Raw genomic sequence first — 15,120 nt, forward strand, 5'->3', positions numbered from 1 at the left:
TACTTACATCTAACACTGTATTTGCCTCAACTCAGTTTATAGTGGTCAAATATTTAGAGCAAACTTTTCTCTATTCACTACCTTTTCACATCCACTCCTTTGGTCCCCTCTATAGAACCAGGTTACTTATTACTTGTTCTGATAACACACCAAAGCTGCCATCAGGTTGGGGAAGCCCTCATCATAGTTGGTATTGCATAGAGTGGGGGACAGTCCTTTGCCCTGGAGAGCTTTCAGTTCAAGAAGCAGACAGAATGTGAAGACTACTCAGAGAACCAAGTCACTTTACATTAAGCCTTTAACTTAGTGGCAAGGTTTGTATTTTCGGAGTACTGTTAATTTCAGTCACCAAATTAGGGTCGCTACTGGATATGATTAAGGCTGATTAGTTCTTAAATAAGTGATTCAACAAGAGAAACTTTTATAAGGTTGCAATTTTGACATACCTGCATACATTGGTAATGTCTGCACCAGAATAACCTTCCATTTTTTCAGCTATATTTGCAAGGTCAACATCATCAGCCAGTTCCAACTCCCGCAGGTTTATCCGTAAGAGTTCTTCTCTGCCTTTTGCTAAACAAAACACACACAAAATAGCATGTCTATAATACCATGATTCAAAAAAGATAAGATACATACAGGGTGGCTCTAATTTGTTTTAGTCCTCCTTTGCTCTATTCTGCATCTAAATCTAAAGCCCAATTCAGAAGGCAAATATTTTCAGAAACAGGAGCCCAAAGTTAAGTTCCTAAGTCTATATTTAGGATCCTAACAAGTTGCCTGATTTTCAGAAGCGCTAAGCACAAATTGACTTAGAATGATAGGGTTAGAAGGAACCACAAGGGTCATCTAGTCTAACTCCTTGCCAAGATGCGGGATTTGTTGTGTCTAAGCCATTCAAGACAGATGGCTATCCAGCCTCCTTTTGAAAACCTCCAGTGAAGGAGCTTCCACAACCTCCTTAGACTTAAGAGGTTGCAGTTAGGCACTCAGCATTTCTGAAAGTCAGGCCACTTTTCAGGAGTGTTAACTTTGCATTCCTATTTTTGAAATTCAATCTGTTATAGTCCTTACATTGTTTTTCACCTCTCCATTCTAGGTTAATCTCTGTATCCATTGGCCTTATACCCACATGTACCTGCCATTTTAATGCTTTGTCTGTGGTGTTATGGAACTTGATGCACTCTCTTCATCACTTGGCAGCTATCTTCCATATCCAGACCATGAATGCATTCAACCAAACAATACATTCAAGGTAAAGTGCCTCCAAAGTTCAAAGGTCTCTTCCGAGCCCAGATGTCCGATGCAGTATAAGATATTGCCAAAAATTACAAGATTCATCACAAAATAAAAGAAGCAATGATCAGCTTGCTTTTTTTTCTTAATTAATCTAAGGAAATCTTTGTACCTGATGGTAAAGGAATGTAAATTCTCTTTTCTAGTCGTCGTCTTAGGGCCTCATCAATATCCCAAGGAAAATTAGTAGCAGCAAGTACCATAACCATTTTGGAAGGATCATCATTTTCAGCAGCCCCTCCAACACCTGTGGTAGGAGGGGAAATAGTTAAACCTACTCAGCTATCATGGGAAGATCCTATATAGATACAGAATCATGGATACTCTGAGGTATAATATTAAAGTGCAAGTTTAATTTTAGTTCTACCAGGCATTTTGGGATGAAGAACTGCAAATTCTAGGTCAGAAAACTGAGGTTAACCTTGATATAAATTTCACAAGATGGGCAAGTCCTTCTGCATCAACATACAGACAATTCTGCAATAGCCGCACGGATTTCTGCCTTTATCACAGGGTGTCAATGTGAAAACTCAGAATGGAACTAAAAATAAGGGCACTCAAAAATTTCATTAACAGCTATGCCAAAAAGTAGAACTGCTGCTTTCAAAATAAGATCTTCCCCTCCAATTTGTAGGCTTGATACTGCAATCCCTTACTCAGTAATTCTTATTAATATAAGTAGTCCTAGGAAAGTCAGCATTCAAGACTAGTGGATTAGGTCCATGGACTAAAACCCTTTTGAACAGAAAGGAAGTATTTTAGTCTGTAAAGCGTTGTTAAATTAGTGGCACTATATAATAGCTTTTACTAATAAAAACCCAAGATGTGTTTTACTAGAAGTGTCATCCCCTACATCTGTTACCAGGGTGTTTATTTGTAATTCATTCTAATTACAAAACCGACAGATTTTGCTTGTAATCAGTGATAGATCCTGGAATACTCACTGTACTGTTTGCCCTAATATTGAAGCATATCAAGATACCATTTATCAGAGGGGTAGCCGTGCTAGTCTGGATCTGTAAAAAGTGACAGAGTCCTGTGGCACCTTATAGACTAACAGAAGTATTGGAGCATAAGCTTTCGTGGGTAAATACCCACTTTGTCAGACGCATGTTCTGACGAAGTGGGTATTCACCCACGAAAGATACCATTTGTGAATATTCCAAAATTCCATGGCTAAAAAAGGGAGCTAATGAAAAATTCATTACTGATGCAAATATTTGAGTTGCAAGGAAAGTATCTCAAGGGCTCTGACCTTGCTCCTATTTAAGTCAATGGGAGTTTATAGACTTAAATGGGTTTAGGATCAGACTGCTCAAGTTAAAAAAAAAAAGAAAAAAAAAAAGATTTTCTGACTCCTGCAATCCTAACACAAGTTATTCTGCAGATTAGCAAAGGATTTGAAGGTTTCTTTAAGTACATATTCAATAGTGTTTAGCAAAGAAGTTGAAATTAAAAATAACTAATTTTCTGCACAAATAAAACAGGCATGGGTTTTTCCTATACAATAACAGTTGCTTAAATTAATTGTAGAAAGTAACTGAAGTGTGCCGTTTTTATTAAAATGCGGTTTTAAACCAGTATCTTTCTGCTTCTAGAGCTATACAGCTACATCTGACTGCTTTACTTTATTGGACTACCAAGAGGGAAGGGTTAGGTTGGAAGGGGGGGAAAAAAAATCACTTGTGGGAAGCGTAGGGTTATATAAGAGTCATGACTGTGAGGGGGAGCTCAATGATTCCACAGCTTTGAGGAAGCTCAGTTATTCTGAAGTTACAATACGAAGCTGTGATTCAGATACTGAAGAGTGTGTTTGTGGGAGTAGATAAGATAGTGTAGAAGATAAGCTCAGTATATTTGTAGTGTCTTGTGAGTTTGAGTAATGTTTGTGTGTTTATCATTTTAATCTGCCTTTTTAAAAACAGCATAATTAAATTATTGTGCCTAAAGAATAAAATTCAATCATTTTATTTTTTCCTGTAACCCAGAACCATCAACAATGATTAAGTTCATTTACCATCCATCTGAACCAGTAGTTCTGCTTTCACCCGTCGGCTGGCTTCATGCTCCTCCGAGGTTCCTCTGCGACTACAGATAGAGTCTATCTCATCAATAAATATAGTTGTTGGTGCATAAAATCGAGCCTAGAGAAATCAGAAACTGAAATTGCATCAGTTTATCTTAAGCTTTATTTAAGCTTATTTCTTTGGAATTGTGGCATCTCCTAGAGCTGCCTATAAGCACTGCTGTGCTGTCTTGGCTTTGGTGAGTCAACACAATAGGAGTAAATAGCCAACATGTCTTCTCCCTTACCTCCACCCTTTCAAACATACATACCATGAGCAATTATGCTTTCAGTAGCAATGATTTAAAAGCAGAACATTACCCTACTCAAGTGTAGTAACCCCTAGAGTATTACCTGCCAGCTATTCAATAACCCGCAGCAACACTATACAATAATTTACAATGGAAATGAATGTCACATCCAGCTCAAACTGACAACGTGCACCCCAGAATGTAATTTAAATAGGCACAGTAATTATTGAAGGTAATATCTGACCAGGACACTAAAGTTAACACCTGTAACGTGTTAAAGGTGTTATGGGATCTTTAATGAAACCAAGATCAAATCTAACTAAGACAGCACTAAAACCTTGCTGGGATAATCAGTTCAATATTACTACAAGGGGCGAGTGCCACCGACTGACTGAGCCACACTAATTCCTGTAGCACATGTTTCATGGCAGCCACATGCTAATCCTAGCCAGGCCTTGAGATTCGATAAAAGGCAGAGAGAAAAACACCCAGGAAATTCAACGTTATTGTCCCACAGTAACTATAACATATTGCTTTGTGCATACAGACTATTTTCTGTTGCTGTATATGGCATTAACTTTAATGCCTTTATCCATGTATAATGTGGTCAACTTCAATAAATTCAAACCTGAAGTGCCCATAGCAGTGTGATATGATTTGTCTGTAGAACTGAGGCTACAATAACCACATTTTGCAAGACTGTGCACCCCAGAATGCACAGCATTTGAACTTGGCGATGTAGAAAAGTCTTTACTGAGTCCATCATTCCATTAATTTCAAGTGTCACATGCTCTGTAGACTACTGAGCCCTAGCCACATGATATGATTTGAACTGAAGATTAAAAGTTCTTATGTTATTCCGCTAAAAGGGAACACTACACATTTTATATAGTGGATGATTGTGTGACCACATCTAATCTACTTAACTGGGATCTAAAGTCACAGAGCAAGGTTTTGAATTTTAGTAGTTTTGTCTTCAGGGAGTTATTTCAAATTAGGCTGCAAAGTCTATTTGTAGAAAGCACAGACCAAATAGTGTCTCAGACTGAAAATGTTTAATTTAGTGTATCACATTATTAGTAGGTATAAGCAGGCCTGGATTAAGGAAATCTGGAGCTTTTGGGTATATCTACTTGGGAAGTTTCACCCATTATGTTTGTATAACTAGTGATTTAAACTTCCTGTGTAGACTCTTATTCTGGAACAAGAGTGGCTTTTTCAGCCTACTTTAAACCATTTTCAAAGAAGCATAAGCTAAACCAGAAAAAAAGCTCTCATACTAGAATCAGCATGTCCACATGGGGAGTACAACAATAGTGGTTTAAATTCACATATCTTATACAAGTATAACTTTCCCAGGTACCTAAAGGTTTATCTACGTCACAAGATGCCAAACCCCTCCTTCCCCCACTGAGCTGTTGTTTCTGGCTGCTTGCTGACTCAGGCAGACATCACTACATTGGTTACACTATTCACAGTTTTTCTTAAAACCATAAGGAATGGCAACCTTTTATTAAAATGAAACTGGAGATTCTGAGGCAGTCACATGAATCCAGGAACTGTGGCCATAAGCCTGGCCTGTAGTGCTTATGCTTTAATTCAACTTGAGGTATGAGCACATATGCTAAGTAGGAAGCTAGACCATTCTGTCAATTTTTACAAGTGTTTTCTATAAATAATATCTGTGTGCATATTTATATATACACACACACACCCAAAAATGGAGGGTCTCAAACTTCAGTGTAACTAATAAGGCTTTAGCTTGGAGGCATACTGACACACTGTATCTTGCCTAGGTTTCACTGCTCTGGGAACAGAGTTACAACCCACTATTCCTTATAGAGTTGTTAGTCACCATTTCAAACAGCAGGCGGACAAGTTTCTCAGATTCTCCTCTGTATTTTGAAGTAAGTGTTGATGAAGAGATGTTGAAAAATGTTGTTTTGCATTCAGTAGCTACAGCTTTTGCAAGGAGAGTCTTTCCAGTACCGGGTGGACCAACCATCAGCACACCCTATTTGAAAAGAGACAGTCCAAAATCTGTTAAGGCTAGTGAAAACCCACTGCAACAATCATAGCCTAAGAAACTGTTTGATAGCCTCAGCGTTAGACTATTTAGTATGAACTTTTGCTTAATCACATTTCCGAACCAGGAAGAGAAGGTGGATGAGGTTTTTTTTTTTAAAACTAACAAAATCATCCAAAACACAGGGCTTGGTGGTGATTTCAACTATCCAGACATCTGCTGGGAAAATAAGACAGCAGGGCACAGATTATCCAACAAGTTCTTCAAATGCATTGGAGACCACTTTTATTACAGAAGGTGGAGAAAACAAATGGGAGAGAGGTTATTCTGGCTTTGATTCCAACAAACAGGGAGGAATTAGTTGAGAATTTGAAGGTGGAAGACATCTTGGGTGAAAGCAATTATGGCATTCATGATTCTAAGGAATAGTAGGAGGGAAAACAGCAGAATAAAAACAATGCACTCAAGAAGGCAGACTTTAGCAAACTCAGGGAGTTGATAGGTAAGATCCCATGGGAAGCACAGCTAAAGGAAAAAGAGTTCAGGATAGCTGGCAGGTTTTTTAAGAGACAATATTAAGGACACAAAAGCAAACTACCCCAATGTTTAGAAAAAGATAGGAAGCGTGCTAAGAGGCCACCTTGTTTAATTAAGAGATCTTCAATGACCTGAAACAAGAGAGAAAGTCATACAAAGTAGAAACTAGGTCAAATTACAAAGTTTGAATACATACACACACACACACTTAAGGACAAAATTAGAAAGGCCAAGGCACAAAATGAGATTAAACTAGCTAGAGATATAAAGGGTAATAAGAAAGCATTTTACAAATTCATGGGAAGCAAGACAACAATGAGGGACAGGGTCGGCCCATTACTAAAAGATTGGGAAAGAGACACGATGACAAAAATTGAAAACGTAGCAATAGACAAAGTGAATGTGTTAATTAAATGCCTTTTTTGTTTCAGTTTTCCACCCAAAAAAAGTTAGCAGTGATTGGACAACTAACAGAGAACATCAGTGTAAATGGGGTAGGATCTGAGGCTCCAATAGGAAACAAACAAGTTAGATGTCTTCAAGTGATTAGGGCCTTATGAAATAGATCCTAGAATTCTTAAGGAACTGGCTGAAGAAATCTAAGCTATTAGCAATTATCTTTGAGAACTCGTGGAGGACAGGAGAGAAGCCTGAGGACTGGATAAGGGAAAATTAGGTACCTATCTATAAAAAGAGGAATAAAGACAACCCAGGGAATTACAGACCATTCAGCCTAACTTTGGTAATCAGAAAGATAATGGAGCAAATAATCAAACCATCAATTTGTAACCACCTAGAAGAAAATAAGGTGGTAAATAACAGTCACCACAGATTGGTCAAGAACAAATCATTTCAAACCAACCTAGTGTCCTTCTTTGACAGGTTAACAAGCCTTGTCGATCGGGAGAAAGCAGTAGATGCGATACATTTTGACTTCCAGGCTTTTGATGCTGTCTCACATGACCTTCTCATAAAGAAACTAGAGCAGCAATTTGTAAACTTTGAGCTGAGCCCCCCTCTTTGTGTTACATTTTGGTTGCACCCCTACAACTCAAATAAAAATAGACCCATGCGAAAGTATGCTTGATAGTCTATTTATAAACCTAACAGAGACATTAACACAACTTTAATTAAATTACCTACACCGGTAAGTTTCAAATACACAGATACGGTACCTACCAACGACACAGCCAAGGCTCCCTCAGCAGCAAGTTGCTTCTACCTTGCAGCCAGGCTGCACCCCTAGGGCAGGGCCAATACCTGGCCCTTTGCCTCCTTCTCCTTCTCCCTCTCCCCCCCGCCCTCCCTGCTTGGGTTTTCAGGGTTGGGGAAGGCAAGTGCAATGGTCTCTGGGGATGGAGCCAGCGCTAGGCTCAGAGTCTGCCAGACGTGGAAATGGGCACAGCAGATGTTGACACCGACCCACAGGCTGGGTGGCCCACTGAGGTGAGTCAGAGCTGGAGGTGGCGCTCCCTTCCCACCCCTGCGGGGGCTGGCACAAGCTGTCTGGCATCGCCACTTGCCCCCCCAAGAGTTCCTCCACGCGGCCCTAGGGGGCGTACCAAACAATTTGAACACCTCAGTACTAGAGAAATATAGCTTAGAAGACAAATCTACATAAGGTGGGTGCACAACTGGCTGAAAAAACACACTCAGAGTAGATATCAATGGTTCACAATCGAGCTGGAAGGCCATATATAGTGGGGCCTCAGAGATCTGTCCTGGTTCTATTCAATATCTTCAGAAATAATTTGGATAATGGCACAGAGAGTAAACTTAAAGTTTGTGGATGATACCAAGCTGGAAGGGGTTGTAAGTGCTTTGAAGGACCAGATTAAAATTCAAAATGATCTGGATAAACTGGAGAAATGGTCTAAATTAAATAGGATGAAATTCAATTAGGACAAATGCAAAGTACTCCACTTAGGAAGGAACAGTCAGTTGCGCACATACAAAATGGGAAATGACTGTCTAGGAAGTACTGCAGAAAAGGCTCTGGGAGTTATAGTGGATCACAACAATACTGTTGCCAAAAAAAAAAAAAAAAAAGTGAACATCATTCTGAGATGTATTAGCAGGAGTGTTGTAACCAACATGCAAAAAGTAATTCTTTCATTCTACTTAGCACTGATAAGGGTTCAACTGGAGTACCGAGTCCAGTTCGGAGAAGACTACTTCTGGAAAGATGTGAACAGATTGCAGAAAGTCCACAGGAAAGCAACAAAAATGATCTAAGGTCTAGAAAACACATTTTATGAGGAAAGAGTGAAAAAAATTGGTTTGTTTAGTCTGCGGAAGACTGAGGGGAGACATAACAGTATTCAAGTACATAAAAGTTTGCTATAAAGAGGAGGGTGATAAATTGGTCTCCTTAACCATCGAGGACAGGACAAGAAGCAAAGGGTTTAAATTGCAGTGATGGAGATTTAGGTTAGACATTAGGAAAAACTTCCTAACTTTAAGGGTAGTTAAGCACTGGAACAAATTACCTAGGGAGGTTGTGGAATTGTTGTCATGGGTTTTTAAGAACAAGTTGGACAAACACCTGTCAAGGATGGTCAGATAATACTTAGTCCTGCCTCAGTGCAGGGGACTGGACTAGATGACCTGTCGAGGTTCCTTCCGGTCCTACATTTCTATGATTCTATTCAAAACTAAGTAGTAAAGTGATTTTACTTTCTTGAATACTAACAGAATGCACACATGCCAGTATATGTTTTAGCCTACACTAACTTCATTTGCATTCAAATGACACATAGTTGCCTAAAAAGTTTTGGTTAAAGATGGGTAAATATACTATACACAGAACATTTGTGAGTTCAGGTGCCCCTCTTAGGACAGGTCTTAGAATTACACTGCTTGCTAAGAATCAGCAATTTCTTACCTTCCACGGTCTTCTAATTCCCTTAAAGAATTCTGGCATCCACATTGGTAAGACTACAGCTTCTTTGAGCAATTTTTTGGCATCAACTAAGTCAGCTATATCATCCCTGATAGAGAGAGGGAAAAAAAAGTTGTTTAACACTTTATGACAGGGAGATGCCTGATCACTGCTCAATTCCAGATGCAAACTCTTCAATTACCATTAATAGCTATTTAGTAGCCTATATGAATGAGTTGGTCTAGTTCTGTTTCTAGGGAATATCTGCACTGGAGCTGGAAGAGGCAATTTCCAGCTCAGGTACACAAACCCGCAGCATATTAAAAATATAAGTGTAGCCACAGCTGCATGAACAACAAGAGGGACTAGACTCCTGGAGTACGATCCCATCCAAGACCATAAGTACATATTTGGGGCAATTAGCCCCTCCTGCTGCTTGTGCTGCAGCGGCTACACTTCTATTTTTAGCACACTATCTTAATCAGAGCAGCATGGGTATGTCTCCTCAAGCTGGAAATTATACTTTCCAGCTGTACTGCAATCATACTACTAGTGGGCAAGTTCTCTCATCAATTCTGCCATCACTACAACTGGCATCTTTGTTGGCAATCTCCACAGACGTGCCAAGGACTGAAAAGACATTGAAATTAAACTACGTTCTCACTTGTGCCCCCAGCCTTTCTGTACAGTCAGGGAGGAAGAACACTGGTTAAGGCAGTTTAAGGGAAGCTTGTGTGTTACCACTGCCTGGTCTGTAGCTCTCCCACTAAGAACTTTGACAGCCCAAGAAACCTAATCTTGTGATATTTTGATGAACATATTCAAGGCAACTATGTTTCCCTTCTTGTTTGAGACTAGGTTTCAACACTTTCTGTAAGTGCTGAAAAATGGATTATCTTTCACACTAGAGGTAACACTATTTTCAGCACCAATTCAGGTGGACCCATTAGTGACAAGTCCTTTTGCTAGCATAGACCTATACAGCAGAAAGCCTTGCCAAAAGACACTGGCAGACCTAATATAATCTTAAATATACTGAAATAGTGCCTCATGCATGAGCAGCTCAGACACTGGGCTATAGGACTGATTGGAGAAGTTTTCCACCACAGTTTTCATGTAATTAAAAGTAAAGTGCTAGAAACATTCAAGCAAGCAAAGTTACTTTAATATACAAAAAACAATGTAGCTGTAATTATTTAGTGTGTCAAAAACTTAATCCCAAAAAGACAGCCTCCACTTTATAACAGAAAAATCACAACCTGGATATAAGCTTAATTTTATTCAAACTTACCATCGAACATTGGGATTTTGAGAAATAATATCTTTTTCCAAAGCTTCTACTAAGTCTTTATCATACCCAGTACCGTCAAACCTCTTTGGCTCAGATTCTGAAACATCAGACGACGACTTGTTCTATGTTAAAAAACAAAATTGATACATGTGACAATGTGAATTCACGAAAGGCTCTACTGCAGTATTATATATTGCCTTCTCCTGGGTAGATCCAACAGTGGCACCAATGGCTGGAATTCTGGGGATAAAAGGGATCCCATCCAGCTCTGAAGCCATGCATAAATATTCTGCTACTGGGATGCTTTCAAAGTGCCTTTATTAATTACAAACAAAGGAACAAAAACCCAAACTGACTTGGTTAAGAAAACTTTTCATTAACACTTCATCAGCAAAGCCCACTGAAGGCACAGAGGCAACATTTTAATTATTTTTGTCCTGTCTTTCTAAAGATTCAATGTAGCATTTTACTTATTAGGGTTAATCCTGCTCTTACTAAAATCAGCTGCAAGACTCGCATTGAAATCAATTGGAGTAGGATTTGATACTATCACTGGTATAAAGCACTGAACCCTGCCTACCAGTTTAACTCCCAAGCTAACTTTAATTTACAAAGATACACAATACAGTGTACATGCGATTTCATTTCCAGGTGTCAAATTCTAACTAGGCAGTTTATATTACGCATAACACCCCTATATCCAAGAACTTTTAGAGATTACAGAAACTGAAGTAAACCCTGGATTCTATCCATCAATTCTGTGGACATTAATAGGTTGGCTTTGATTTATTTGGTAAAGACATTGGTTTATTTTAGAAAGCTATATCAAAGATGGATTTTACTTTTTGAATGTGATCTCTTATTTCAGCCATTATCAGGTTAATATTATGTGACACTGTCCTTCTGGGAATTGCACAGTTCTGACCATTAACGATTCCTAGTTCTGACTGCAAGAATAGGTAAGTTCTTAGACTGAATCCAGATATATTGCTAGTTTGTTTTTAAAAAAGAGAAATGTAAGTAGCTAAGATCAGGCTGACCTTCTGAATGAGAGGTTTAAGATCTCCCTTAAGAGTTAATTGAATCCTGAAAAATTTTGCTTCCAGATGCTTTGAAAGACACAAGGCAACAGCCTCACACTGTCGTTGCAAGAAGGTATGTAAAAAAATAACTCATTCAGACTCTGAAAATTTGAATCAGCTACTGAAATGAAGACTGAAGTAATACAATTTTATATTTCTTGTAAACAGCCGTGTCCAAGAATGTCCAACGAACTCTTGTATAAGGTCTGAGTTACACAGAAAGAAGGGCTTTACAAAGAGGCAATATGGTCTCTAGAGGAACATGTACAGGATTCGAGGTCAGCAACTGGCAAGTTCTAAGCCCTGGCTCTGCTAATTAATCTATGTGCCCTTCAGCCAATTATGCTGTCCTTCAGTGCTCATCTTCATCTATTAAACACCTTACAAATACTTGCCAAGGTTTCATGTTTGTATAGTGTTTTAAATATGAGAAGCACTATACAAGTGTTACATTTGGTCAAAGATAACTTCTTCTGCACTAGTCATCTCCCTATCCTCCAACGTAAGGCTGCAATGAAACCACAAATCTGTAAACTTCATGAAATGATCCACAAGTTTACCTTTTCCTCTCTTCCTTTATTCTGCTGATCCTTCCTTTCTCGGCCACGGACTGCTTTCCCTTTATCATTAGGATTTCGAGAGGCGGGCCGGTGAGGGCCTCTGACAGCTGCACTTACACGGTTATTGTGGCCTCTGCAATCATTGCACTGAACAGACTGACGTTTTCTGGCTCCTGGAGAAGGTCTGATTGGTCATAACATATACAAAAAGTTTACATTTAAAGTCTATGGTGAGCTTTATCAAACCTCATCAAATCTTAACTATGAATTGCCCAAGATAAAATCTACATCTGTTAAGTAATCTTTCTTACCTATTTAATTTTAAGATGCCATCAATATTACAAATTGCCAATATAAAAGTTATCTAAGCTCAAAAAACAGGACTTATTTTAAAAGAAAGTCAGAGATTTCATACTTTTCAAACTCACTTCATCCTCTGTTTATACTTAGCCTACCTACACCAGAAGCTTAATACATTTATAATTTGTTAAGTACCAATGTTCTTGCTGCTGTACACCACTTAGATAAACGCTGTCCTAAAGGTGCTTATGATCCAACAAAAACTGAAATCCCTTTACCAGAGTACTCTTCCTTGATCACTGGCACAGAATGAAAAGGCTTCTCATGAATGCTGGATCACTGTTCAGTATAAGTCAAAAAATCCACTGGAGCATTTCACCCTCTATAGAAGACTTACACAGACTTTGTAAACCAAGGAGGGAAAAAGGTTTTGGGGACTTCAAACGTTACCCCTCTCTGTTTAGGCCCTTAATCAATAACAAAAAGCTACATGTATAACTGCAGCTTTTTTTGAAATACCACAAGAACCATCAGATTCTGTCTCCAGAGATGAAATGCTAGTGCACTAATCTACGTTTCCTAGAAGCAAAATATTTAAAAAGTTTTGTTACTGATAAAAAGGTAAGGTTTCTTAATACAAAGTTGCCTGACCAGGATCCAAGTCTCATCTCAAGCCTCCAAAAAGGCAGCAACTCCACCAAGCTTTTGTTTTCTAACCCTGCACACACACTCCCTTCCCAAAACCTCCTCAATATGACTAGCTTAACCCAAGAGAAGGCAATTTTTTCTAAAAACGTGTAAATTTCCCACCTTGAGAACTCTCATTGAAACTAATAGACGTCTCTCCTACTCTTCCTAAGACTCTTGGACAACCTCCAGAAACATGCATGCAAATAAGTATGGAGGGGAATCACTGAATTTTTTAAAATTCAAGGTCTCTCCTCTGTAAATACATTTGACACACAATTTCTTAACTAGAATTCATATGTATTGTATAGCGTTAGTATGTATTTTATATTCTTTGGCACCAGCAAGACTGTTATTCCTATTGATACAAATATTTTTGCAGCTGCCATTTCAGAAAAATTCCAATTTACAATCCTAAGAGCCAAACTGTTTTCTTATGGATTATTTCTGAGAAATGAGGAAGAGTAAACTCCATGAGGTTTGACTTGAATGGCTGTTGAGGGTTATGTGCAGGGGATCTCTAGTCCACAAAACTCATGGGTATCCTAGGAGATCTGTGGGGAGATTCTGTGCCTTAACAAAGCTTAACAGCTCTCTGGCTTCCATAGCAACACATTTTCCAACATGGTTCCTACCCCTGGTGGTAGGCAAGAGATGAAAGAACCTACATAAATTAATGCTAATACAGTCAATTTAAGCAGCAGCTAACCTTCCTGCTCCCTAGTAGTCTGGCGACAAACAGAACTTTCTTTCCCCCGGAGCAGGAGTATCGGTGTCGACGGCAAGCACTTCCAGGATCGATTTATCGCGTCTAGACAAGACGCGGTAAATCGATCTCAGAAGATCGATTGCTTACCGCCGAACCCAGAGGTAAGTATAGACGTACCCTTAGTCAAAAACCACAACACTGTTAAAGACTTTGATCCTAAACTTGCAAGCTGTTTCTCCTAGGGGAAGTACAAATGAAGTCAGCAGCTTTTGCATGGGGACAGGGATCAATCTATGACAGAACAGCTTGTGGGATCAGGGCCCAAGTCTTCAATTTCTACAGAATTTAAATTTTCATTTTTTAAAAAATAATTACATGTCAAGCCTTTTTGGTTACAAAGGCAACTTTCCAAAAATGTGAACTGAAATATTTTCTTTAATCTGCAGACATAGTTCCAATGCCTCTGCTCCTTGACAAAGCTGTTTAAATTGGAATTACCAAGATTAGTAATGGTGAAACTGACCTCTCAGAACACTGGATAGCAAAACAGTCAAAATATCATGCCTATTTCAGGCTGTTGCTTGGGAAAGCTACAAGCAGCAGCAAAGGCAAGCCCAGGAGTTATGCACTAGGAGAAGATGACCCTAAAAAGGGAGGCCGTAGAAAGTGCTAGAGTAGCAGATACTTCTTCCTCTCCTTCACACCAGCTGCAATGAGAATCATTGCAGGGATGATGAGGAGGGAAGAAAAATACAGCAGTGGAGAGTCAGCTTTCTTGGAACCTCCAGAACACCCATGTCTTCACACTACTCTTTCTTCCTGCAGCTAGAAAGTTGGCTGACGCTTCACATTTATCAGACTATTAAAGACAAAAAGAAAATGACATCCTTAAATAGGATCCAGAAATCTCACTCCTTTCCCAGAATCTGGCTATTTAGGTGTCAGAGTTTCCAAGCCCTGTACCTTAGCCCTAAAAAAAAGGGAGGAATTCTCCAACTGCAGACTCTCATTGAAGTTGGAGCATGTTTTTACTTTATTACATGTTATCTGCTCCTACCAATTTTCTTCTTACCTACGTTCAGCTGGCACAGGCAAGGACCACACTTCTCCATCACGAGCTGGTAATTCTTGCTGTGCTGCTTTCAAGGGAGTGCAATCTAATTTAAAGCTTTCCAGTGTTTTCATTATATCCTTCACGTGCTTAGCTTCCACACTTATCTCCTGCCAAACCTAATGCAAAAATATGAAGTATATTAAAGCATATTACTAACAAATGTGTAACAGAGTCATGCTAAAGCCAATGTGAATGCACTCTGATAGATTCCACAAGATTTCTCTAGTTATCTTAATCCTGATGCTTTAAATTAGTCCAATACATTTAAAATACTACTTATGCTTCAGAACATGAAATAATATACATGAAATTTGTGAAGGG

General features: G+C 39.0%; 1 protein-coding gene across 4 annotated transcripts in view; it reads right to left on the minus strand.

Annotated features, from left to right (window-relative positions):
* Positions 1-15,120, minus strand: part of KATNA1 (katanin catalytic subunit A1) — a 32,957-nt gene that overhangs the window by 5,278 nt on the left and 12,559 nt on the right. For 3 of the 4 annotated variants that reach the window (XM_065590333.1, XM_065590334.1, XM_065590335.1), the window contains 8 exons: positions 14,758-14,915; positions 11,990-12,173; positions 10,348-10,469; positions 9,060-9,165; positions 5,468-5,626; positions 3,314-3,440; positions 1,409-1,543; positions 447-573 (listed from right to left, as the gene is read on the minus strand). In XM_065590333.1, coding sequence (XP_065446405.1) covers positions 447-573; positions 1,409-1,543; positions 3,314-3,440; positions 5,468-5,626; positions 9,060-9,165; positions 10,348-10,469; positions 11,990-12,173; positions 14,758-14,915 — 1,118 coding nt within the window. The remainder of the gene's footprint in view (positions 1-446; positions 574-1,408; positions 1,544-3,313; positions 3,441-5,467; positions 5,627-9,059; positions 9,166-10,347; positions 10,470-11,989; positions 12,174-14,757; positions 14,916-15,120) is intronic. The other variant, XM_065590336.1, reaches the window with a different exon arrangement.

Source organism: Chrysemys picta, chromosome 3, assembly GCF_011386835.1.
Source record: "Chrysemys picta bellii isolate R12L10 chromosome 3, ASM1138683v2, whole genome shotgun sequence".
NCBI classification, from domain to species: Eukaryota; Metazoa; Chordata; order Testudines; family Emydidae; genus Chrysemys; species Chrysemys picta.